Here is a 25,960-nt window from a genome sequence, read left to right as displayed (position 1 = left end):
CTGGTACCATCGTAGGGTATTGACTGGACAGGCAGCAAAGTTGATCCCCTACCACCTGAGGGTGGTAAATGTGGCCACACCTAGGTATTACCACCTATGTGACATAAGCTGGCTTCTCCTGAAGGTCCTAGCTTTGGGTCTTGGGGGTCACATGAGTACAGAGGTCACACATCTACCACCCTCCAACCCCAAACAGTGGAAGGGGCTCTGCAATCTACATCCCTGGGGATGGCCTTCCCCATGCTGCCAAGGTCAGACTTCTGGAGAGAGACCATTCATTCCACACGGGTCTCCCCGCCACTCTCCTCTGAAAGCAACACACCTGCAGCCCAGCATCTTAATGGGGGTTAGGTCCAAAAGAGGGGGCAAGTTGGGGGCAAAAGGTGTTCCCCCCCAGGGAGACCACAAAGGTCCCCAGGGCCTGCAGACACTGTTTCTACCACCTTCCCCGTGGGAAGGAGCCTTAGGTACGTGATGAAGAGGGTGAGGCTCAGGTAGAAGCCCCAGGGGCAGGCGTCCAGAATCACGAGGCCTTCCCAGAAATGCTTAGCACCGACCGGTGCGGTCACAGTGCAGAGATGCAGTCCACCCTGTGGCCCTGACACCACGTCAGGGTGAGGCTAACTTCCGCAGACAGGTACCACAAGAGGCAAGAGTTATCCGACACAGCCTGACGTCCCCAGGTCAGACGTTCCCACCTCTGTGGCCACGGTCTTCATTTGGCCTCAACACATATGGCCCTAGAGCGCTCTGCTTCTACGGGGAACCTAGTGTGGGTCGGTTCACCAGCCTCTTTCTACATCTGGGGAAACCAAGGCAGTGGAGTGACTACACTCACCCAGCAATAAAGGAGGCCTTTGGTGCATTCAAAGGCATGTCCTTCTCTGGGGCAGAGAGCAGGTTCCTTGCTGAAGGGTAGAGGTGCATCTCCCTCAACTGTTTCCCTGGACAAGGGCCCACCTTCTCCCCCCAACGTGTGCCAAAGGAGCACTTAAAGTGAGCAATTTCCAGCAAGCAATTCCACAGACCTAAGAAAGAAAGGGCTCCAAGGGAAGAGCTAGGAGTCCACCACCCCAGGTCCCCTGGATGGGGCAAGGGCAGCCAGCTGCATGTGACCCACCATCTCTTGCCAGCTCCCCACGCATCCCTCCCACATCACCCAGGCCCCAAGACACTTGACCAACTGGACTGAGACTGCAGGTGCCCAGCTTTGGGAGACCCTGTGCCACGCCAGGGCTAAGCTCTGCTGGTGCCCTGGCAAGGTTTCTTTTTTGTTCTTACACGTTTGCAGTCTTGCCTTGACGGTACTCCCAAACTAGGTTGACACAGCTCTAGTCCACACCAGCATAACAGGCTTCCTCCCCAGGGCAGTTCAGAGGAAGCTCCTTCTGGGTATGGTCAGGTGGTCCTCCCTCCCCTTCTCCTTCCCCTGCATCCTTGGGCCTCAACTGAGGTGTGGAGGTCCTTGGGCTCCCCCAACACACCTCCACTGGCACCCACATGGGAGGCCTGTGCAAAGCTCAGCTTCCCTCCTCAACACCCCCTTCCTATCAGGGCCAGCCAGGGTCCCCTAGGCTGGTCCTGGCTCCCCTTCCTCCCTCAGTGGGAAGGGACGAAAATCCAGAGGAGGAAGAGCCCAGAGGACCACACAGCTTGGTCCCTTGGACAAGCAAGCTCAGGGAGGACACAAGGAGGAGGTGGCTGCAGAGGAAAGCAACCCAGCTGGGCACAGACCATGCAATCTGGGCTGGCCCTGGGGCCGGCTGGGCCATGTCCTCCACTTGCTCAACTGTGCTTCCAACCAACCAGAGGAAACCCATTTACTAGTTTTTCTAATAAATCAATAATGCTCCATATTTCTCTCAGTTTCTTATTTGACTAGCCTTGTTTCCCTTTGAACTGGGCCCAACAGGGCAGGGCTGGCACCATGGGGACAGAAGGATAGCCAGACTCTGGTTTGTCCCTGGGAAAAGCTTGCTCACTAGCGCATTTCATCACCTTAAGCAAAATCCTTTCTAAGCAAAGATCAGTCCAGGCCTTTCCCCATGGAGCTCAGGGCAGATCTCAGCACCTGTTGGATGGCAGAATCACCAGAATCTGCCTGGATTCATCTCTGGGCACAGTTTCACGGGGTCTGGGGGGAATGGACGCAGGCACTGCCAGTCCTCAGAAGGCTCCCCAGGTTCCCAGACACACCTGGATGGCTGTGTAAGGGCTTCCTGGGGAAGGGGTTAGCTACAACTAAGAGTCCTCGTCGGAGTTTGGGAAACAGTGACTCATCCATCTTTCAACGTATAGATGAGAAAAAAGTAAGAGTGTAGGTGACCCAGCCAGCTAATGGCGAGGCTGGGATGAGAACCTGGGTGGCCTGACTCTCACACCGTCCAGTACACTGTGGCCACTCAGCGTCACATCCTGAGACTGGCCTGGGCAGAGCCAGTTCTCAGTGACTGTGGAAGTGACCACAGAAGATTCAGGGCAGGTAGCAGAACACAGCATCACTGCCCCGTGCTGCTGCTGCTCCAAAGAGGGCAGCACTTGCCTCTGATCTTCCCTGGACCCTTGCTGGACTCCGCAGGCCCAACTGCAGGTTGAGCCCGTGTTCCTAGGTCAGAAGACCCAAGGGACCCTGACCCCGCAGACCTGTGGAACGCTCGTCAGACAGCTCTACCACCTGGGCCCTGCAGCCCCCCTCCTCCCAGGCCCCCTACCCCCTACCCCCCAGGAACCAACCAGGCAAAACAAAGCTGGTCCTCCATGGAGAGCGGGCAGAAAACCCAACTGAAGCCGGGAGACATTCCCAGCTCTTTTGAATCAAAGACATTTTTAAGAATGCAATGAAAACAGAGGACCCATCCCAGAAAAGTGCACTTGCACTCCTCACCCAATGCTGCAAGCCACTTTTTAAGATATTTCTAGGCTCCAAGTTGAGAGTCCTTGCCTTCCCGGATGTCTCGTGGGAACTGGAGAGGGAGAGGAGAGCAAAAGGCACCAGACATCGGAAACATCTGCTCCTTAGAAAAATGTTCCATCACCCTCCCGCCCTTTTTTTAGTCCAACTTTGGCCTCTTGGGGGAAAAAAGCCACAGGCTGGCAGGCGGGGTCCCCACCCCAGACAGGACGGCCAGCTGTGGGCAGACAGAGAAACCCATGGGAGCAGGAGAGCAAGCTCCTGCCCTCGACTCCCGCCTCCCCTGCAGCACCCTGGTACCTTATACATCGTGAGCTGGACGACGAATGGGTGTGGAAGGAACAGCCCCCGTGTCCCTGCTCCCTAAGACATCCCTGGCCCACGAACAACCCTCCCCACCCCACCGGGCCCAGTAAGGAGGCCGCACACAGGTTGGTTGGTCAGCAGCGGTTATTGCACCATTGGCAAATAATGAAATGTGTGTACATTAGCGACAACCACAGGGTCAGCGAGACAACCCTCAGAGTACCTGAACTGAATCTGTTACATTCCTCACAGGAGGGGCATAAACAACAAGAGGACACACACTCACATGTGCACACACACGCCACAGAATGGAAAGCAATAAATTATTGGCTTCATTCCTGCCTGGATCCTAAGGAAAGGCACAGTTAAAGAGCAAAGACCCCCAGGCCCCTTCCCAAGTCTCCCTGGGGTGGGCTCCTCGGGCTGGCAGTGGCCTGAGTGGAGCTTGCTCTTCCTGGGAAGAGGTGAGCTTCAGTATTTGGCTTCTTACCAGAGAAGAACTATTTACAAGGAAAGTGGCACATCGGCCTCAGAGGGGAAGAGTGGCTCATCGGGCCTGTGGAAAGCTGTCACAAGCACCAGCACACAGCACGGGCAGCAGTGAGTCCACCGCACATGGGAGCGTTCTTCCAGGACAGCGGCGGGGACAGCCTTCTGCCGGCCGTGGGCAGGGCTCCTGTGACCCAGGCTCTTCCCAACCTCAACATGACTCCTTCCCCCAGGAGTCAGAGTCAACCTACAGAGTTCAAGGCCTGGAATTTCTCTCTCAGGTTTCTCACTCTGCCCTGCTGGCTTGGGTCTGTTGGGTCCCTGGCGCTCTCTTCCTTCGGCCAGCACTCTAGAGACTCCCGGCAATCCTGGCCCTGCCCCGCCAGGGCTGCTGGTGAGCTTGGTCCCTGCCCCTTGCCCTCCTCCTCCAGCCCTGCAGTGGGGCCAGGAAGGGGCCCCTTCTCCATGATAATCACCCGCCGGTTGTCCTCCAGGGTGAGGTCTGCGGTGACAAACAAGGCCTCACCTCCATCCATGCCGATTTGGGGTGGAGACCGGGGGGGCTGGGGCTGGGCAGCCTCTCGGCCTCCCTTGCCCCTCGTGGTGTTCAGGCTGCAGGAGCGGTCCACCCTGCCAGACAGAGGCGGCTCCACCATGTTCTCGGGCAGCGAGCGGCTCCGGTTGACGGGTGGGCCACGGGACTGGCTGCCCTCGGCCCGGAGAGCCTCATCGTGGCAGGCGTACTTGGAGCAGAGCTCTCGGACGTCAGGCCAGTTGAAGGTCTCAGTGTCGAAGGGGCTTCGGGGACTTCGAGAGGAGGACCGGGCCCGAGGCGAGGTGGTCCTCGGGCTGGCAGTAGAAGGGCTGGAGGAGAAACGCCGTGGTGCCGTCTCCCCAGCAGAGGAGGGCTTGGGGGGGCCATGCTCCTGGACCACCAGAGGCTCATAGTCGAGGAGGGACAGCACTGGCTTTCTCTTACCTGCGAGGAGAGGGGAGGCTGCCTGAATCCCTGGGCAGGACAGGAGAGCCGCGAGGGAGGGCTCTGAGCCATCCCCGCCTCACTTCCAGGCAAGGCTGGTTGTTGGGGTTAGGGTGTACTGGGAGAGGAATCTCATTTACCACCTATAGCCCCTCTATCGAAGGGCAATGGGAAGAAGGCGGCAGCGGAAGGGGCCAGGAGTCAAAGGAAGAGATGAGAGCTTCTGCCCCATCCTGGTAAAGATGGCCAGTTTCCCCCAAAGGTCTCTGTTGGCCAGGAAGGGCTGGAGCTGAGGGCATCAGAAGGGCTCCTAGGAGTGCAGACCTGGCCTCCGAGTGTTGGCCTGGTGGCCGGTGCTCGGGGTCCAGCTCCTCTTTCTGCTAGAGGTTTTTAAAGGCCACTTTCCCCTAGGAGCCAACTGGCTCCTCCTTGGCTCTTTAATGCCCAGACTTGCGAGAAGGGCCCACTCCCCACTCCTGTCATACCTTTGCCACCGGATGGCTCCCAAGCCTCCTCCTGTAGGCAGGGAACGGTGCCTCTCTTCCCATCCCTCTCGGGAGCCGCCTTTTCCCAGGGCAGCGGTGGCCTAGCCGACTTGCTGCTCTTGATGCGGAGGCTGTACTGGCGGGCCAGCTGGTAGACCTTGTTCTTGACGCGCTCGCTCACATGGCTGTCCATCACGTGGGAGAGCTGCACGATGCGGGGGTGCAGTGGGGCCACCAGCTCTCCCTGGGTGCTGCTGCTCAGCTCCTTCACCAGCTCTTTCAGCTCCCGGGCCAGGTGGGCTGGGCTGGGACGCTCGGTGGGCGAGGCACTTTCCGGAGAGGCAGTGGCCGACTCCTCGGTGATGGCTCCCAGCTCGTGCTCCTCCAGGATGAGGAGCGGCTCGTGCAGGTCAAAGCCATTGGCCTGGCCATGGCCCGTCCCCTTCCGAGGGCTCTCCCCGGAAGACTCCATCCCCTCCCAGATCTTCACAATTTCGGAAGATGGGCGGAACTCAGCATCTGTGATAGGAGGCGGATCCGCCACGCCTGCCTGGCTTGGTCCTGGGAGATCAAATAGAGCCCACGAAGCCGGCCGGGAGCCCACTTGTCTCTTGCGCCCCACTGGGGCCACCGGCTCCGGGTCTGGCCTGGGAAGGCTGTTGAACCTGGTGACCGAGTTTCTGACCAGTCCTTTGGGGATGTAGGAGAGGCTCTCCCGGCGCCGGACGCTAAAGCCCGCATCGTGGTGTTCTGCATTTTCATAATAGCTCTTAATTTTGTCCAGCAACAACCGGTCCCGGGTGGAGAGCATGGATTCCTTCTTCTTACAGGAAGACCTGTCAGGCTCTATGGGGCAGCCTGGGTTTGGGGGCTCTGTCCCATTGACAGAAGGGCTGTCCTCTGCGGCTACCCCGACACTGACATCCACTTCTGGGGGGAGCTGACAGCTGAGGGAGTCAGAGGCGCTGCCACGCCGGGCCAGGCCCTTCTCACTGCCCTCCAGGCTGAGCACACTGCTGCTGCGGCTGACCAGCCGTGGGGTCCCGAACCCACTGGACTTGCCGTCCTCCAGCGCCAGGCTGCTCCGTCGGGAGAAGCTGCTGACGAATCTCTCAGCAATGACGCTGGCCTGGTCTAGCACGGAGGGTGGCAGGAGGCTCTCGGGCTCCTGGGCGGTCCCCATTTCTTCCTCCTCCTCACTGCTCAGGGCCTTAAGGTCCTCGGTGCTCTCGGCCACCACGAAGTTCACCATGTCACCTGGGTGGTCCATCCCCAGCAGCCCCTGGTGGGCGTCAAGCTGTGTCTCCAGTGCTTCTGGAGACTCTGTGTCTGAAGGCATCTCCTCGGCACTGGTACCTTCCATGGCAGCAAACACCTCCTGCTCGGTCCCAGGCTCAGCGTCTGGCTCAGCCTGGAACATCGTGGAGAGAGCTCACATGAGTAAAAAAAACTTCCTTCATGAGACCTAGGGGCTGAGGGGATAGCACAGCCTGCTCAAAGCCCAGGGAGGGGCCCTGCAGTTTAGGACTCAAGGCAACCAGAATGAGCACGACCCAAAGTAGGGCGATGGGTCCTTAGGGAGAGGAACACGATCGTGTCCTTTAGTCACCCTGCAGCTGGGGTCCTGGGCACATGCCCTAAACCCCAAGGAGAACGCTAGGAACGCAGATGGTATGGGCTGGCGACACCTCAGGGGCAGCCTGCCTGGAACCATAGTGGGGACACACGATGTTGGGTCAGGCACCCAGTGGCCTGCTCCCATCTGATGGGAAGGCAGCTTCCTAAAGCCCCAGAGGCTCCCCACTTGGGGGTTCTGGGGTGCAAACCCAGGCCTGAGCAACAGGAGAGGCCATTCCAATTTCTCTGAGGGGCCAGGGCCCTCCGTGTGGATCAGGGTCCAGAGGGCATCAAGGAAACATGCTGGGGCCCCGTCACAGGGTGAGGACCAGGAATGTGGCCCCTCCCAGCCAGCCTCAGCACCTGTGGGCCCAGCACAACTGCATATGGGCAAGGAGGGAGGTAAACTTGAGAATTCCCTCTTGACCACCTTGGAGGCAATTTGAACCACAAAACTGGCTGGGATAGGCAGCTTTCCAGAGAGGTCTTTAGGGAGAAGAGCAAAGGCTAAATTCTGAGGAATCGGATCTGATTCCGTTTGTGCTAGTCCAGAATCTGCAGAGTAGGACTCATAACCTGCACCATCCAACACTGTAGCCACCAGCCACCACGAGAGCCCCCCCTCACGAATGGGCTCAGTGCTCTCATCAAAGAGGCTCGAGGGAGCTTAATTGTCTGCCCCATGTGAGGACACAGCAAGGAGGTGTTATCTACGAAGCAGAGAGCAAGCCCTCACCAGGCACCAAACCTGCAGGCACCTTGATCTGAGAATTCCCAGACTGCAGAACACTGAATACATGCTACCCAGCCTAAGGCATTTTGCTATAGCAGCCCGAACCAACTATGACGCCATGCTACATTCCTGTCCCTTGTTACCCAGGCTTCCCAGTCCTGGCTATGAGGCCCAACGTGAGGTCTAGGTCTCAGCTCATAACCTTTCCCTTATGATTTTGGGAAAGCAAAGGACTCAGAGCTCCACACAAGTTGCAGACAGCATGGGGTGATGGGAAGAGCAGAGCGGGCCTGAGTCAGAGACCCAAGTTTGATCTCAGAAGCTGCTCAGGGTCAGGCACATAACCTCTCAGAGCCATTTTCCTTCTAGAGCTCTTATGGGCAAATAGAAGGAAGAGAGAAAACATCAGTCATGTAGGAGGTACCCAATAGAAACCAACACCCTACCCCTTTGCCCAGGTGTGATTTAAATGTCTGGCATGCTGGCGGGGCAGGGCCCTGTGCCCTAACAAGGTGGCTGGCCAAGGGGGTTAAAATCTGGTTCATTTCCACTAGCTGTGCCCCTTGGCACAGGACTATGTCTGCCCAAAGGAAGGAGCATCTTTTTCTAATTCATACGAAGGGGCAGTCTGCTCATCAAACCACACACCATTAGGCCGAACAGTCTTCCTGAAGGGGCAAGAGTCCTGGGGGTTGGGGGAATCTCTGTTCCCACTGGCCCAACCGAAAAGCCCAGGCCTGAAAGCTGCACCTGCAGCCCTGGGGATCTGGCCTCCAGATACGTCTGTACTATCTCCATACCACCTGCTGGCTGCTCACCTCTGGCAGGGAAGAGACGGACTCGAAGCTCATGCGCTTCTCAGCACTGGTTGGGGACCGGCCACTGGGATTTCTGCAGCTCTTGGGGCCTTCAGACTCCCTGCGCCCCTTCCCCTGCAGGAAGCAGAGGTCAGTTGTCAACTCCAGGACAGTTGGGAGCTGGGCCCTTCTGCATCCCAACATGGGCAGCACCTCCTGGGCCTCCGGGGGGGGGCTGGGCTGCCCTGAGCCAGTCCAGAGCCAACTGGAACTGCCAGGCCTGGGCGGTAGAAACCCTTGCAGGCAGGTGGCTTCAGAACAGCCAAGCTCACCTTCCCCTCCAGGCCAGGTGGACCTGACCTTCCCAGCCCCACCGTGTGCCAGCCTCTCCCTTCCCCCACCAGCCCACCCCATTCGTCATGCCCCCTGGGCGTTACACTGGTTAGCGCCCGAGACTGGAGCAGCACATGCCAGGGGCTCACCAGGGCGTGACAGCGAGTGAGGGGTTAAGAGGTGCTGAGGGCAGGAGTAAAGGAGGCAGGGCGGGTGGGAGAGAAGCGGAGGGGACTCTTGAGGGGCATGCACGTGCCAGGGAACATGCAAGGAGGAGGGGAGATCAGAGAGACACCTCACCATAGCGCCCCGGGAGAAAAGTAAAGCGTTGGCCCGATAGTGCCAGCAGTGGAGGGCGGCCAGCAGGGAGCTGGCAAAGTCGGCTACCTGCTCCGCCACTGCCAGGCTCTCCTCCTCCTCCTCCTCCTCCTCCTCCTCCGAGCCTGGGAGCTCTGGCCCAGTCCCCTTCTCGCTGCCTTCATGCCCTGCCAGGTCCTCCAGAGAAACCTGAAAGGCCTGCTCTTCCTCCTCCTCCTCCTCCTCCTCGACCACCTCCTCCTCTTCCTCCTGCCCCTCCTGAGCAGCCCCCTGAGCCTCCGGCTGTAGGCCCCGCGTACGGGCGGGCTGCTCAAAGTCCAGGAGGGTGCCAGCGCTGCCTGCATGCTGTTCAGAGCACAAGACCCCCTCGTGACCAGCCTCTTGGGCAATGTCCCCTCCTCCTGCAGGCAGTTGGGGGTGGGGAGGCCTCGCACAGGCAGCCATATCTACATGCCCAACCCCAGGTCTCTACTGGGGTCCGGGCAGGAGCGGGAAGGCTGCTCAAGAACTCAGAACCCAAAGAAGCCTGCCTGCCCAGAGAGAAGGAAATGTAAGAGAATCCAGGCTGGGCAGCCACTCGCAGGGGCAGAAGGGGCCCCCGGGCAAGGGCCATGTCTCATTAATCTCCGTGACCCTTGTGCCACAGAGCCTGGCACATGGTGGGTGCTTGACAGGTATGTGTGGAGTGAATGAGGACAAGGAGGGCTACAGGGCCAGGGGCTGAGCGGGGCAGTCCCATCCCATCCCCTCCCTGGCCCCCACTGCCCACTGGCCTCACCTTCATTCCTGTTTCGCTGGCTGCTGACACCGTCACCAGGTCCCAGCACGTGGGCGAGGGGCGAGGGAGGGGAAGAGATCAATGAGCAGGAGAAAGAGTCTCTGTACGGAGGCCAAAGGGGAAGGCCGCAACGGGGGCTCCTGCTCCCAGAACCCTCACCCAGTCTCCTGGGCTTTCAAAGGAACGAGTGATGGAACAGGAGCCCAGGGACGCAGAGCAGGTCTGCGCCTGTCGCTTGGCTCCTGCTGTTACTGAGGAGAGGGGGCGGGAGCAAAGCATGCCCGTGGGGAGAGCTCCAGCGCCCCTCAGACAGCAAAGAGGGGCAGAGTCCCCTCTGAACTGTTCTCGGCAAAACCCTCCCCAGGTGGGTACCTGCTTCGCCCTCCTCCCCCAGCTCAACGGGATCGGCTGCGCACCCCTCGCACACTCACCTTTCTCGCTCGCTTGCCTGAGCAGGTGTTTGGTTGGCTCTGAGGAGGAAAGCAAATGGGCAATCAGCACAGGCCAGGAGACAGCTGGCCTGGGCCTCGCAAGCTCACAGCGCCACCAGCCCATCACCAGCTCAAAGTCCAGCCTGGCCTGGCCCCAGCAGCCCTCGGGCCTCAGGGCGGCTGCCCTCCACAGTGTCGGTGAGCACTCTCATGCCCCCCCACCAGGTAGGCAGGTCCCATCCAGCTCCAGGGACCTTCACAGTGACCGCCAGCCCCACAGGAGCAGCACTGCCCAGGGTCCCTGCATCAGCGCACCCCGCCCAGGGCCCACGGCACAGGAGCCTCTTCGAGGGGACTGAGCCCCATGCTGCCCCTTCGGACAACCAGCCACATCTCTGGCTCTACCTCAAGCCCCCACCTCCCCTGCAATAAGCACTTCAGCACACGAGCCGCACCCACCGCCAAGCCCCCTGACAGCGCCCCAGCTGGAAAGCGGAGGTCGCACCCGACTTTCTACGGCCCTTAAGGCCTGGCATCAGGAAGCCTCGCTGCTCGCTGGGGAGTGTTGCCCGGCGGTACCGGGAGTGACCAGGCTCTGGGGACAGGATACAAAACACACCCATTAGGCTGTAAGTGCCATCCCCTTGTACCCCAGCCTTTCTGGGGACACACCTGAGAACGGAGGGGAGGAGTGAGAGGATGTTGTCTCAAGGTACCGCTCTCTCCAGAGCCTTGGCCTTAGCCCAACCCTATCTTTGCCCAGCTGGTGTTCAGTGGGAGGCCCAGGGATGGCCATGATTTCTATGAACTTGGAGCCAGAAGGAAAGTCTATTAAGGTCTCTTAGCTGTTCCTCAGCAGGAGAGTCTACTGAAGAACTGTCTTTCTCCTGAGACGCACAAACGCAACAGACACACACTCTATCTCCATCAGTGTACGCAAACAACTCATTGTTTCATAGTAGGAAATAGAAAAGCTCCTATTCTTCCATTTTAAAACTTGTAATCAAGAATATTTAATAAGCGACAAATATTTAAGATACAATGATAGACCTTGCTTATCCATAAGTGCACCTGTCTGCCTACCTCAGCTCTCTGCAAGTAGGAAGCAGAGATGACCTCAGGCAGTCAGAGTAGACGGCCGTGCCTCGCGACAGCTCCTCCTGCACACAGCCCGGGTCCTTTCTCTTGGCAACCTCCCCACCCCCGCACCCCGGTCTACTTTTACACCCGGTTCCCACGGGTTCAACCGACTGAATTCCAACAGACAGAAGGGAAAGAAGGGATGCTACAAACAAATATGCTCAGATCGATGAGAACGAACATTTTTCACTGCCGCAGAGGAACGACACCTTCCATGCAGGCTGTGTCTAGGGCAACCCCTGCCCCCCCCCCGCCCCCCCGGCAGCTCACACAGCAGAAGCGATCCTGTCACACCGACTCCAGAAAAGGAAGAGTTCACCCGTGGTCAGCACCCGATATTTTAGAAGCTCAAGAGTACAAAACATGCTTTAGAGATGTTTATGTCTGTTTCATAAGAGGTAAAACAAACAAAAAAACCAACCAACAAATTTTAAAAATGCCAACTCTTTTAGTATTTACAAGCTAAAATCTCAGCCATGTGGAAATTTCAGCTCTCTAAAATGGCGCATTTCCTGGATGCCTGGGATAGCTAACTTGAGTTACTGTTACTACAACCAACACTATCACTTGCTGAATACTTCCATGTGCCGAAGCTTCCAATTCCATATCATGGCGAGTTAAGGGGGGCAGGGAGAGAATTACGGGAGAAGAAAGGAAAGGAAAGAAAGAAGGCCAGGGATTAAGAAAATAACACTCCCAATGTGGGGCTTTTAACCATCAAACTTTTGCAACTGTAGCTAGATTGCCTAAGGTTCAAGATCCACCCAGAGCAACACCAGACAACACAAAAACACAAAGGTTTCCAGAGACCACCTGGTTCCACCTTCTAGAAGGCCAAAGCCCACAGGTCAATCCACACACGTGTTCAGAGGGCCCGTGGGTCATGGCCAATCAAAACCCAGCACCCCTGTGAGTCCCGGCCAGGACACTGCTCTTGGTCACTCTAGAATCTTTCTCTCTCAGGGCCTTAAGACAGCTCTCGCTCCCCACCGCAGCTATACGTTTGGTAGGCACCTAGCTTATGCCAGGCCCATCCTGGACCACAATAGAATAGTAGCAAAAAAGCAGACATAGAAAACACACTCTCATTGCCACAGAGCTAAGAGCAAAAGCAAGGTTTTCCCTTTTTAAATAGACAATTCATTCCAAGAAATCCAAGGACACGGTAGCAACACCAGTGATGGAAGAAAACCCAGGAGAGAAAAATGGAACTTTTTCCTGAGACCCAAAGTCAATATTTCCTGTCTGGTTTTGGTGCCACTTGCAGTCTAACTCATTTTCCCCACGTCCTGCTTCTGCTCCGTTGCTCCAGGACTGGCTGGAGACCATCCACGATGTCCGAGTTGCTCCTGGCTGGCTCAGTATTCCGAGTGCCAAAGGGGGGAGGTTTATATCAAAAGGGAGCCACTGAGAAGGGGTGCCAAGGCCCGAGTGAACAAGTATTCCTAGGGCCTTCAAAATGGGGGTTTGCCTAGCACTGGGGGGCAAGAAGGGCCCAGGGTTCCTGGTGGGGGCAGCCTGAGCACAGGATTTCTAGAGAGGTGAGAGCTGCAGCTGGTCCCTGGCCTGGCCAAGGGTCCAAAGAAAAGGGCTCCTGCACCTACAGACTTTCCCTTACCAGATTGCCGGCGCCCCTGGCGCACGTGGGTGGACACCTCATCCTGGGAGGACCACGCCTTCTTCAGCCGCTCTGGGCTGTAGCGGTACCGATTGGGATCTGCACCCAGGACACAGACAATCAGGCTTTTGGCTCCCAGTCAGCCTCGGCCTAGACCCTGCCCACACCTGGCCACACCTCTGCCACCTACCCAGCTCCGGGGGCCAGAAGCCTCCCGAGCTCCCCCCATCTTCCAGCCTGGGAGCTTCGGGCCCCTCAGCAGGACCATGTCCCTAACTGTGCAATGGACCCCTGGCCCTGACCTCCCTGCTTCTGGAATAAAAACATCAGGCAAAGCTTCCCCAGGGGCAGCCTGACCCAGCAATGTGCACAGTTAGGGATAAAACCAGCAGAAAGGGGTACACTTACAATAGGAATCCATTTCCAAGATGGCTTCCTTGGCCTGGAAGGGAAGGAAACCCACCTGTCACCACCCTGGTGAGTGCTGTGCCTCCCTCACCCAGGGACCCACTCGTGCTGTACAGGACACCCCACAGTGCTGCACCAAGGCCTGTGCCATCTGCTGTACTGACCCACTGTCCAGTGGAGCCAGCACCCAGCAGATGGGACCCCAGCAGACCCTCTGGAGCTGGCTCAAAGGGACATGTTCCCCCTGCACCCCACCGGGAGCCAGGGGCACCCTGTAGCTCACCTTCTGGGGAATGGTGGCATGGTGGTTCTCCAGGATGAGCCTCTTGATGTGGTGAGTCCAGCTCCGCTTCTCCTCCACCGTCTTGGCCTGGGAGGATCCAAGGGAAAGGGACCCAGGGTCATTATGCCCAGGGGAGAGAGCTGGAAAGAGGGACCCTACTGGGGCCTCTGTGAGGTTGGCTTGACTCCTCCCCATGTCCCCGAGGGGTGCCTGCAACGGCCCCTGCTTTACACATGGAGACCCTGGGGCTTGGGGCAGCCAGGTGAGCAGAGGAGCCAGGAGTCACACACAGGTGTCCTTGGGGTCTTGTTCCCCAGCCCCGTGCAGGCCCGCCCTCACCTGGATGCTGTACTGCTGCTTGCTGTGCTTGTAGTGGGTGACGGTGAAGCACAGGGAGTCTCTGGTGCTCTCGATCAGCATCAGGGAGGAGCACTGGGGCAGAGGGAAACGGCGTCATGTGCAAAGGCCCGGGTCTGGGGGGGGGGGTAGGGGAGGGGCAGAGGGGAAGGCAGCGCAGGAGACAGGGCGGCCTCGTTACCGGGATGTGACCCTTGTACACAAAGTGATCGCCCCGCTTCTTGGTGATGAGCAGTGTTTTGTCAAAGAGGAAGAAGGTCCTCTCGTTGCGCACACGGTGCACGCGGAATGTGCCCTCCAGGACGAGCTCCCCATAGATGGTCAGGTCTGGCCCCTTCCAGTTGATGAGCAGCGACTGAATCTCCTGCAGCAGAGGGACCCGGATCCCCAGGGTCAGGCTACCGAGGCCCCAGAGACTCACGCAGACCCCGAGACACCCAGCAGGGTGGCCCCAGTCCCTCTCTCCCGGGCCCTGGCCCACCGGCCCCTGCATCTCCCCTACAACCCCCAGCACCTGCAGCCGGACTGCGTGCTCGTGCCTCCTCTTCATGTCGTTGATGTACCAGGCCACACAAGTCATGGTGTCAATGGCATCCTCCACCACCTCGAAGCCGTCCTCTTCTTCATCAAAATGTTTGGCAATTTCCTGCACAGGAGACAGGGGTTTAGGTGACCCTGACTCGAAGACCCCACCCCCTCCCACCCATGCGCTGGGGGTGGGGGGACCTCTGGGCCACCTGGAGCAGCAGGTGGTACTTGAGGATGCGCTGGACTGGCTTCAGCAGGTAGGAGCCCAAGGGCAGCGAGTGCTGCAGCACCTCCTGCCGGTCCCGAAAGAACTTGGCCTGCTGCTTGTCCCGCATACACTCCGTCAGGGCGGCCACGGAGCTGCGAGTGGGAAGAAGGGGCGTCACCACCTGGGGAAGGCCCGGATGAGGACGGGGACTCTGGGCTCCCCAAATGGCTCTGCTCCCCACATACCCCAATTACTCACTTGGGGTAGTTGTTGCAATACTGGGTGTAGATATCGAACTCTTGGCTCTAAGGAGAGACCAAAAATGGTGATTTCAGGGAGATTCCCATTTGATTGTAAAGACGGTAGTGCCACACAGGTCCCTGGCCTGCAGAGCACATGTTGTCCCACTCCCCCCGAGCGCCTGCAGATCCATCTTTGCACCCGTCTGTCTAGGACATCCCATCCACCCGGCAGCCCTGGCTGTGCCCCAGAACACCCTCCACCAGAACGGGCGCAGGACACCCAGCACTCCCCTGGGAAGGACCCAGGCCTTCTTACCCTTTCCACGAAGCAGCTGGCCACAGCCACGGGGTCACTATTGCAGCTGTCCAGGTCTCTGAGTAGCTGGCTGGGTGGGGGGAGAGCGGCTGTTGTACCCTCTGCAGTCAGAGACACGCCCCCTCCGCAACCCCCTCACGCCCAGAATCCCTCACGCCAAGCTGTCATGCCACAGAGCTCGGGCTTCCACCCAGAGCAAGCCCTGCCCCAGGCAGCAAGCACAGAAAGAATTCACACCACCGCAAAGTCAGGAGGCCAGGGAGACCCACAGCTCAGCAAGCAGGAGGGACGGGGGCCCCAGTACCCACCTGGGAGGGGACCCAGCTCCTGTGCGGGCAGAAGGAGTCAAACACACAGAAGCAGAGATTAAAGGGGAACAAGAAGGAGAAGGGTCTAGTGAAGGAACCAAGGCTCCCAGTTCAGAAGGATGCAGGAAGCAGGGAGAGAGGTGAGTCCCAGCATCCCTTGTTTTTAGTAGGAGCTGCTCTAGGAAACTCTAGAAATGGTGCTCCCCTGCCTCCTCCGTCTGTGCTCCCCCTCTTTTCCCAACCCCCCATCATTGGCCTAAGTCTCGCCTATGCCCTGCCCTCCCAGACTTCTCCCACTTACACAGCGGAGGTGCCTCAGTCCACCTTCAGAGGTACGATCCCGCCTGTCCTGCCAGTGCTGCCCCTCAAGCTCTGCTCTGCCTGGCCACTGTCCTTTCCCTGGGGAATCTGTGGTCCCAAGGCAGCAGACCTGGGCCCTCAAGAAGTCCCCTTTGTCCTGAGACAGCCCTTGGCCAGGCCTTGTTCAGCCTCCCCCATCGGTCCTGCCTGGCCTGTGCATTCCACTAAGAGGTCAGATCATCTCCAGGGAGCCGCAGCTTCCTTTGGAGTCAGTGGGAAGCAGGAAAAGAAATTAAGAGATGCGCACGTGGGGAAGGAAGATGAGAAGGACAAAGGCACCACCCACAGAGAAGAGCGCCGATGTGCAAGGGTCCGGCAGTCGCAAGAGGGCACTGGCCCAGGCTGGACCCAACACGCACGTGCCCTCAAATTATCTCCCCCCACCTGAGAGGAAACACATCTTCCCAGCTGGTGCCCTCCCTCCTACAAGGAGCTAACTACGCCATTGCACGGGGCTGGGCCACCCTCCTCCATGCTCAGAGATCAGGCCCCAGGCCCACATCACAGCCCAGGGACATGCAGGGCTCCTCCTAAGACCCCGAAGTGGGCCTCCCAGGCAGAGCATGGTGAGTGTCAGGCCCACACACATACCTGTTCAGTGCATAGATGTTTTCTATGTTCCCAAAGAGGGCGCTGACTTGTTCTGGCTTCAGCAGCCCGGGTGTGTCAATGATCTTTAAGAGGTAGTCCTGCGTGGAGACAGGCAGTCAGACCCCAGCCCCACCTCTGGCCACATCTCATTTCTGCACTACTATGACACCACTTCACAGATGTCACCTACGGTGCTGAGCTGGACAGTGTCCACCCAAAAATTCATGTCCACTAGGAACCTTAGAATATGACCTTATTTGGAAATAGGGTCTTTGCGGATGTCATTAGTTAAGGATCTCAAGATGACATCATATGGGATTTAGGGTGGATCCTAAATCCACTGGTATCCTCGTAAGAGGAGGGACACAGAAAGACAACAGAAAAGAAGGTGACGGGAAGAGATTGGAATGATGCATCTCCAGGCCAAGGACGCCAAACACTGCCAGCAACCATCGGAAGCTAAATGAGCGGCATGGAACGCATTCGCCCTCGGGGACTCCAGAAGGAGCCAACCAGGCCAACTCCTTGATTTTGAACTTCTGGCCTCCTGAACTGAGAGAATAAATTTCTGTTGTTTTAAGCTACCTGGTTTGTGGTAATTTCTTACGGCAGCCCTAGCCAACGAATACACATTCCTCCCCAGCAAGGCAGGGGGCTTCCTCTATGGTGGCCACACAGCCACCTTTCCCTGTGTGCCCTGTGCAGTGTCAAACACTTCGCCTACGTTAGCCCTGCAACTTGGGTGTGTCTCATTTAACGGAGGAGAAACCTGAGCCGCAGGGAGTTACCCACGTGCCCCCGAGACCCCCAGGCAGGACGCAACAGAGTGGCGCTCTGGATGCAATGGGCCAGGCCCAGAGCCCATTTCTTCACTGAGCTCAGCCCCCGTGGAGCACAGTCTTCTAGAGTCACCTTCCCAGGTATGCTGGGGTCCCCCTTCTCCCTGTCAACAGTGCTTACTTCCTGGGCACCTGCCGGACGGTCTACTGGCCCCACCTACTGCTCTGGCCCAATGACACAGGGACGTGTGAGGAGTCAACAGCTTCCACAGGGCAGGGAAGCGAGGGCTGGAGACCTGAGGCCGCCCCACTGCTCCACGGGAAGCAGATCTGAGGACTCCACTCCCTGCGGTGAAAACAGGTCTGTGCTAGAGAGCTGGGCCACTGGAGGCCCGAGGGCCCCCGCGAACTGCGGCAGGCACTCACCTCCACGATGCTGCGCAGGTCCTGCACGTACATGCGCTCCGTCTCCACGATCTCCCGCACCACGCGGCCCAGGTAGCTGAGCTTGTGGTGCACAGACCCTGCCGCCGCCCGGCTGCTGAACGGGGACAGGGGCCCCCTCATGTTCAGCCAGCTGCTGGAGTTGTTGTTGCTGTTGGGGGGATGCCGGCCTCTCGGGGAGCCTGCGCCATTCTCGGCAGGAGCCTTGGAGCCGTTGGCCTCCTCCATGGCACCGTGGCTGTCACGGGAGGAGCCTGACGAGGAGCTGGTGGACGTCAGGCTCACGGGCCGTTCCTGGCTGCCTTCTTGGCGGAGGGAGGCAGACACGGGCATCCTGGCATTGCTGCCTGGGGTGGGCACCCCAGGGAGATTCTGCAAAACAGACCAAGGGTCAACGTCGGAGCACCCCCAGAAACAGAAAGTAGAAGGCTGTCTAGGGGAGGGCGGGATGGGAAGCTATCGTTCACTGGGTACAGAGTTCAGTGTGACAGGATGCAAAATGTCCCGTGGACGGCGATGACGGTCGTGCAACAATGTGAATGTATTTAATGTCATCAAACTGTGTATTCAAAAACGGTTACAATGGCAAATTTTATGTTATGTGTATTTTACTACGACTAACAAAGCAAAACAAAACTGAATTCCAAGAAGAGCCCTTTCCTCAGACTCTGTGAGCACTGACAGGGATGCCCAAGTCCACTTCCACCACTTGAGCTAAGTACTTAGCCTCTCAGAACCTCAGCTCCTCACCTGCAAAATAAAGGTGGATATGATCAACCCCAGGGCTGTGTCCTCAAGGACAAAGCGACCTGCAAGGCTCTGAGCATGGTGCCTGGCACAGTGTAAGTGCTCCACAAACCATCACACTGGTGATGATGATGGTAGCTGTCGAGAAGCACCCCTCAAGTGCCACCTGTCTGGGCTTGTGCTGGGGTCACCATACAGGATGAGCAAAGATCTGGCTCTTTCCATGTTAAGACAACACACATATCCAAGGGTAATATTCGCCCCGGGACTGCAAACCTTGGAGGCACCAGTGGCTTCACCACGAGCCTGAAATCTGCTGGATGCTGACGGGGAGAGGAGATGGTGGTGACAAGGCTGAGCCAGCATTAGCCCCTGCCCCACCCCCAGCACCTGGTACTCCTGACTCACCCCAGGCACCGGGACACTCCCCAGCGCTGAGCCACGGGTGAGTCTCTGCAAGCTCCCCTCAGCACAGCTGGGTCAGGGCAGCACAGGAGGCAGGAAACTACACCCAGGTGAGGCAAACACAGCCCCAGGTGGACTTTATTCCCTGAGCACACAGTGGCTCACAGGCAGGCCCACCTGGAGCTGCAAGGGGACAGGGAAAGGGGGGGTAGCCAGAGCCTACTGCAGGCTGTGGCCTGTGGGAAGGACAGGGACACCCCAGGCCCACCCCACAGGGCCAGAGCTCACCAGCGTCACTTTCCAGAATGCACATTTAATTGTTATTTCCAAAGGGAGGAAAAAAAAACTTCCTGGGCTTCCCTCTCACCCCTACCGACCCAAGTCTTCTACCCCTAGCTCTAGGGCTCAGAAGCTATGAGACCACAGACATGGCAGAGGGGCCGAGGCTTGAGCTACAAGAAGGGTCTAGAAGCTCTGGCACTGACCCTTCGTTTTCTGTGCCTCTGGCCCAACCTGGAAACCAGCACACCTGGGACTCTGGTTTTAGCAAATCTCTCTGCCGTGGCATTACGTCCTTGAGACCCACCCCATGCCATACCATCCCCCAACCTGTGTAACTGCTTCCAACTTTCGGGTCCTGAATTAGACGCTGCCCTCTCTGGGAACCTTCCCATATCCCCCAAATCCGGGACCCCTTCTACGTGCTTTTACAGGCTCCCGGGGTTCCCTACTGTAGCACTCGCCATGAGACCCTCTGCTCTAGACTGCAAGTTATTGAAGGGCAGGGGTCTTCAGGGCTGATTTGGCAACTGAATAATGGTGGTGAACAAACTGATGCTTTTACTGAGCTACAAGTCAGGTGCGTCAAGACTTGCCGATGATCCACCGCTAGCCCAGCCAGGTGCTCTGGAGCACAGCACTTTGTCACTCTGCGGCTCCCCAGAGGGGGTCACCTCTGAGGTGCTGCATACAAGCCTCCTATTTTGCAGATGAGGATGCGGTGGCAGTGCTGGCACAAGGCAAGGAGCACTAACTCATTAACAGATCACTTGGTGAAGCTCAGCATCCCAGGAGAGGCCCCTGGGAGACCTACGTACCGCTGCTGTTTTCCCTCCCTCCTCCAAGGAGCCTTTACAATCGATCAGCTACGCCTCTCCCCAGAACCAGCCTCTCCCCAGAACCAGCCTCTCCCCAGAACCAGCCAGCGGGGCACACCAAGTCATTTCTAACACAAAGACAGACAAAAACCCCAGCTCCGCCCCAGCCCTTAACCCCTAGCCCTGGGACACTCTGATGTCCTTCAAAGCATGTAGTGTAGTCAGGCACCCCACCCCCATCCCCATCTGTCCCAGAGCTGGAACAATGGGGCAAGGACTTCTGGCCTAAGACCTTTCCCAGATCAGACCTGGGGTCAGTCAGCTCCTCTGGGGAGGCCAAATGGCAAAGGCCCAAGTCCCAAATGCATTTCACAGCCAGCCAGGTCGCAGCCCTAAAGCAAAGATTCACCACAGCCTCCACCCCAACACACACACACACAAACACACTATAAGACTATCTCTACAGGGGACCTTCTGAGGGTCACTCTTTGGGGACCCCATCGTGGCAACATAAGCACACTTCAAGCCCAGAAACTGAAGCACCTTTTCTACTTGGAGAAGTTTTCTCTGGCTGAACATAGTAATCTGCCTGCAAACTAAGCTCAAATTTTGAAAATAGTACTAGTGCCCAAATCCCCCTAGGGCTAAAACAAAGTACTGTATACATAGTAAAAGTCACTTGTCCCTGGTAACAGCTTATGAGATGGGTTCTATTATTACCCCCATTTTACAGATGCAGACACTGTGGCCACAGAAGTAGTAAGTGGCACAGGCTAGATTTGAACTCAGGCTCCAGCGTCCATGCTCTCCTGCCCACTGCCTCCCTAATGGATTTCACGCCAGCCAGGGCCACAAGCGAAGGATTAGTCACAGCCCCTGGATGCCTTGGCTTTGCTTCAGCGCAAGCTGTGGGGGACTTATGAAGACTTGAGAGATCAGAGCTAATAACATGACACTCTAAAGGACTGAGTCAAGATTCCTTACCGCTATTTCTGGACCCGCCACTCTGTGTGACCTCTGGCCATTCACTCCCCTGTTAGAACAACATAGTAAAATGCAGATTTCAGGTCACAGGATCGCAGGTCATGGGTAAGCAGAAAGGAGAAGGAAAAAGCATGAGGTCTCCAGGATCAGACTGCACATTCTTGGATGACTACAGAAGCCCTGCAGTGACCAGAACTTGCTGGAAAAGAGCTAGAGCTCGAGAAAGGGAGGGCTGAAGAACAAACGGGGCAGTGAGCACAAACAAAGCAGGGCGCAAGTGCACTGTTAGGAGAGCCACTTGACGGTGATGATGAGGGACATCGCACTCACTCTGACTGCATTCCGGCCCTAAGAGACTGATCAGGACCTTCGCGTGTGTGGCTCAAACTCCCGCAGAGACAGCCAAAGTACCTACCTGCCCACACTCTCTCTGGGCAGGGCTGACTTTCCTTCTATCCAACAAGCACCTCCCTGTATCGTAAGGTTCACCCCAAGCCAGGGGAGGTGAGGGGGCCGACAGCAGCCAAAGCCTCAGGCCAGGTTCTCACACCCAGCCCGTCCTTCCCACCCGGTTTCCGGTTCCCCCAAGTACCCCCCAGCAGTCACCTCCTCCGTCTTTCAACGTGAATCAATCCAGCCAGTCATCAATCAGTGAATCAGTCTTCCAGAAAACTCTATATCTCAAGCCCAACACCTGTGAAGCCCTCTTTGACAAGGTCTCTGAAGACCTTTCTTTCTGATGAGCCTAAGAAACGCTCAGACATACACCTTTAAGGATCCAGGGCGGGAGAGGGTGAGAGATCAGTTTCTCCCTTTTTTCTTTAAATGTAAATGTAATCCACACCCTTCCTCCACCCACACCTGTCCTGACTCCAGGGCCCTGCCTCTGAGTACCTTCCCTGAACATCCCCAGGTAAGGAGGCGGGCAGGCCGCAGCAGGCCCCGTCTGGGCCCACATCCTTCCCTCTCCACGGTGCCTCAGCACCAAGCCCCCGATCTGACCCCACAGAAGCAAAATGACACCCCCCCCACCCAAATCTGCACTAGCCGCTTGTCACTGAGGCAATGGGACCCTGCTCCCACCGCTTCAGAAAGGATCTGCCCACGGGGGGACTCACCTGGAGCCTGCAGAGGAATCCCAGAGCCAGCCACACTCCCTCGGCCCCCCCCCAGGCCAGTGGGGGGACAATTCACAGGGCACCTGCACACAGGGAAAGTCCCTCCTCAGCAGAGTGACGGTGCTGCCCTGGCATGCGCCTTCTCCCACCCCGACCGCGACAGCCAGACATTCCAAAGGCTCTCAAAACCAGGGCGGCTGACCGGCCTTTGACCTTTCCCCAGAACAATCCCCCCAACTCCACTCTCAGATCTCCTCAGGAAGGGTGCCAGGAGGAAGCAATCGAGAAGAGCGGGGAGCAATGTGAACTTCCAGAGACCTGGGCTGAGATGGTTTAATCTCATGGCTGCGCTCTCGTCCGCAGCGCAGCACCACCCCAGGCCACTCTGCTCCCCAGACTGTCCCCCGCAGAAACCCAGCTCTTCCCACTGCCCCGCTTCCCCGCCCGGGGGGCTCTCCTGGTGGAGGGGAGGACGCCCCAGAGGGTCTCCTTGCCCTCCTTCCCCACAGTCTCCTCACGCTGACCCTCCCGGAGATTCGGGGGCCCTGAGCACCCTAAGAAAGGACAAGAAAGGGCTCCCCCGGGAGTGACTCTGTGTTCACTGTGAGCAACGTGACTGCAGAGGCTGTGCCAACAGTGTGACCGAGGTTTCTGGGCCACCCAAACCCAGCCCAGCTGGCTCAAATTCATTTTCCCTCGGGAATTCATTTTCCCACCACCTAAGCACGGCAGGGGCCCCCAAACCTTGGCCCCATCCCTGCAGCAGGGCCACAGCTGCCGGGAAGGAAAAGGATGGTCGTTGCTGTGTCGGGGGGCTCTCCTCCCACCTGGATTCCGGGAGGAAGTCCGGGCCCACAGACTTAAGTCCCGAAAACTCCCTTGGCCTGGCCTTGGGAGGGAAGGAAAGCCCCTGGCACCCTGTTTCAGGGGAAGGGCTATTCACCCACAGCCCCTGCGTTTGCTCATGCTGCTTCTCGAACCTGGTATGTGTCCCCAGACCCTCCCCCTATACAAATTTAGCCAAATCACTTCCTCCAGGAAGGCCTCCTCAACCGTTTTCAATCCCTCCCAACATACACACCACCGCAGGCTGAATACCACCCAACAGGATAGCCACACCCTAATCCTTCGAGGGTTACCTTACATGGCAAAAGGGACCCTACAGATGTGATCAAGTTCAGGATCCCGAGATGGGGAGATTATCCAGGATTATCAGGGTGATCCCTTACAAGGGAGACCCAGCAGGAGTCAAAGTCAACAAAAGCAGAGGCACAGAGAGGAGACTGGAAGATGCTATGCAGCTGGCTGAAGACAGAGGAAAGGGCCACCCGCCCTGGGTGGGCAGCCTGGGCAAGCTGGCAACCGCGAGGAAGCCAATCTGTCCTGGGGCCTCCAGGAGCATAGCCCCTCGCACTCTGCCCAACTCCTGACCTCCAGAACTTCACAAATGTGTGCTGTTTTAAGCCACTAAGTGTGTGAAATCTGTTATAGCAGCAGTAGGAAACTCATACACACACTACTTTGAACTCTAATGGGCCGGGATATCACTTAAAGCACTGGCTGTGGGATTTTCTATGTGCAATAATTTCTTCCGGACGAGACAGTGAACCCCACTGGGCTGGGCCTTCTTCCCCATACCCTTCCTTCACCCCCAGTGGGAAAGGCACCACTAGGTGCTCCATAAATGCCTGCTGGAAGGACTACAGGATGGTGCCTGCAGCGAGAAAGGTAAACAGTGGTTGAGGTCAAGACCAAAGCCAGTTCCTCCTAGACTAATGAGTTTCCACATTAGTCACCGCCAGCCAGTTTCCAATCAGCCAAGAAGCACCAGGATCTGTGACTGCTCATTCACCCGGGCAGTCCCATCCTACGTGGCCCCAGATGAGGGGCTAGGGCAGGGCACAGCTGTCCTACATACTAAGTGACCAGCCACAAGGGACTGGAAGCAAGGGGAAAGTGGCCAAGTTTGGAAAGGGGACTGAGATGATAAGGTCCCCCTACAAATATCCCAGGAAAAGCAGTCCACCAGGAAGGTTCACAGAAACACTATACTAAAGCCACGTGAGGGCAATTACTATTGATTGCAAATTGCTCACAGCCAGGGTAGGTCAACTTGGCTTCCAGCACAACTTGTCACTCTGCGGGGAAATGACACACTATCCCCAGAAAAGGGAGCAGCCAGAGAGTCCTAAAAGGTGGTGCTAGAAATTACCCCTGGAAATCAGAGATCCGAAGTTCCCAGAGGCCTTACCCTTCTCACCTCTAGGTCAAAGTCTCACAGGACCACTGCTACTTACCAGCCAAATTCAGGGACCCAGCCTTGCAAATTGGCCATCTTACTGGCCCTACCCCCACTTCACAGGCTACAGTTTGAGGCCTCTAGGATAGTGGGGGCAGGGATGGTGTGGCAGAGGCCATTGCAAAAGGAGGAAGAAAGAGCCACACCTTCAGAGCTACAGCACTTATTACCAGTCAGGTTCAAAGGCACTGGAGAATCTCAGTGGGAACCAAGTAGAAACAGAGGGGCCTCATCGGGTCCCTCTGCTTTCTCAGCAGAGACGGGAATATGCAGGCATGCAATGGGGGCCCACAAGGGTTAAATGCAGTAAAGTCATGCACAGTCTTTGGGGTCAGGCAGACCTGTTCGAATTCCAGGTCCTCCACTTTCCTGGCTATATGTATGTGGCCTTGGGCCAGTCACTTGACCTCACTAAGCTTCAAGTTCCTCATAGGCAAATGGGCACAGTAACAGTGCCAATCTCCCTGGGTTGTCTCCAGGATTTAGATGAGATGCATAAGTGATCTGTACATCCGATGCACAGGAAGCCCACCAAGAATGGTGCTGCTGGTGGTAGTGAGGATGGAGGAATCACTTACTTGTTTCACAAGCACCAGGACAAGAGATTTTTCTGACTTGTACCTCAAATTTTTGACCCACATCTCAAATTAATAACAAAAGGTACAAGTTAGATTTGGGGACCCAGCATGTCCTAACCGTCCCCCACCAAGCCTGTGCTTAGCCATCTTCTAGGATTCCAACAGCATTGTGGACCGCGATCTAACAAGGGCAGACACAGAGCAATTCAGTCGGAAACGAAAGAGCTGATCCTGGTACCCAGCAGGTCAAACCACAGAGTGAAGTATAAATGAGTCAGAGTCCCGTTGCTCTGGCAGGCAGGGCACATTCCTGAGCATTTCATGGGACGAGACAGTGCCGTGTACTGCTAAGAGCTGTAGAGGAACAGAGCCATGGGGGAACCACAGGAAGTTAAAGCAACTTGAAAGAAAAAAAGCACAAATTAGTGACCAAAAAAACCAACCTTGACATTGGTCTTTGGGTCTTAGAACCAGATTTAGGGTAGACGTCTGGGAGAGCCAGGGTGTAAGACAAAGCAGCAAGGTACTGGGAAAGGCCCTGGTGTTCACCCATTTCCAAAATCACAGGGAATATAAAAAGGGGGAAAGCAGAAGAATGTATATGAAGGAGCCTGGGGACTACGGCCAGCACACCTCCAAACTACCCTAGCTCTGCTCCTAACCACACCGGTTCAATATCACTTCTTTTATTTGGGGGTAACACTAGTTATCTTTCCTACCTAAGTTGCGCAACTTTGGAATCCATTCACTCGACAAGTATTTTATCAAGCACCTACTTTGCACAAAAGGGCAGCCTAGTGGGAGATACAAGGATGAATCACACACAGACACAGCCCACAAGAGCTTGTATTTTGTTAGGAAAAACAAGACAAGCTCATCCATCACAGAGGAGGAGGAGCGTGCAGGCAGAAGCAGAATGGAGCTCACTCCAGCCTCCAGATTGGGAATTCCTTCAACATCTGTGAGCACAATG

The 25,960-nt window shown here is 57.0% G+C and overlaps 1 protein-coding gene across 1 annotated transcript in view; it reads right to left on the bottom strand.

The window, feature by feature from the left end:
• Positions 1 to 3,363: 3,363 nt before the first annotated feature.
• The window catches only part of PLEKHG3 (pleckstrin homology and RhoGEF domain containing G3), a 39,929-nt gene continuing 17,332 nt past the window's right edge, over positions 3,364 to 25,960 (bottom strand). The window contains exons 2-17 of the mRNA XM_069487597.1: positions 17,742 to 18,131; positions 16,537 to 16,634; positions 15,278 to 15,347; positions 14,978 to 15,024; positions 14,721 to 14,871; positions 14,498 to 14,629; positions 14,165 to 14,347; positions 13,966 to 14,058; positions 13,627 to 13,713; positions 13,344 to 13,377; positions 12,936 to 13,034; positions 10,178 to 10,216; positions 9,747 to 9,766; positions 8,339 to 8,452; positions 5,171 to 6,581; positions 3,364 to 4,685 (exon numbers count right to left, since the gene is read on the bottom strand). Of these exons, the coding sequence (XP_069343698.1) occupies positions 3,949 to 4,685; positions 5,171 to 6,581; positions 8,339 to 8,452; positions 9,747 to 9,766; positions 10,178 to 10,216; positions 12,936 to 13,034; positions 13,344 to 13,377; positions 13,627 to 13,713; positions 13,966 to 14,058; positions 14,165 to 14,347; positions 14,498 to 14,629; positions 14,721 to 14,871; positions 14,978 to 15,024; positions 15,278 to 15,347; positions 16,537 to 16,634; positions 17,742 to 18,092 (3,666 nt within the window). The 5' untranslated portion in view covers positions 18,093 to 18,131 and the 3' untranslated portion in view covers positions 3,364 to 3,948. The remainder of the gene's footprint in view (positions 4,686 to 5,170; positions 6,582 to 8,338; positions 8,453 to 9,746; positions 9,767 to 10,177; positions 10,217 to 12,935; positions 13,035 to 13,343; positions 13,378 to 13,626; positions 13,714 to 13,965; positions 14,059 to 14,164; positions 14,348 to 14,497; positions 14,630 to 14,720; positions 14,872 to 14,977; positions 15,025 to 15,277; positions 15,348 to 16,536; positions 16,635 to 17,741; positions 18,132 to 25,960) is intronic.

This window comes from Eulemur rufifrons, chromosome 2 (assembly GCF_041146395.1).
Source record: "Eulemur rufifrons isolate Redbay chromosome 2, OSU_ERuf_1, whole genome shotgun sequence".
NCBI classification, from domain to species: Eukaryota; Metazoa; Chordata; class Mammalia; order Primates; family Lemuridae; genus Eulemur; species Eulemur rufifrons.
Note: the sequence above shows the minus strand (reverse complement) of the source record. Positions and strands in the feature narration are given on the sequence as shown.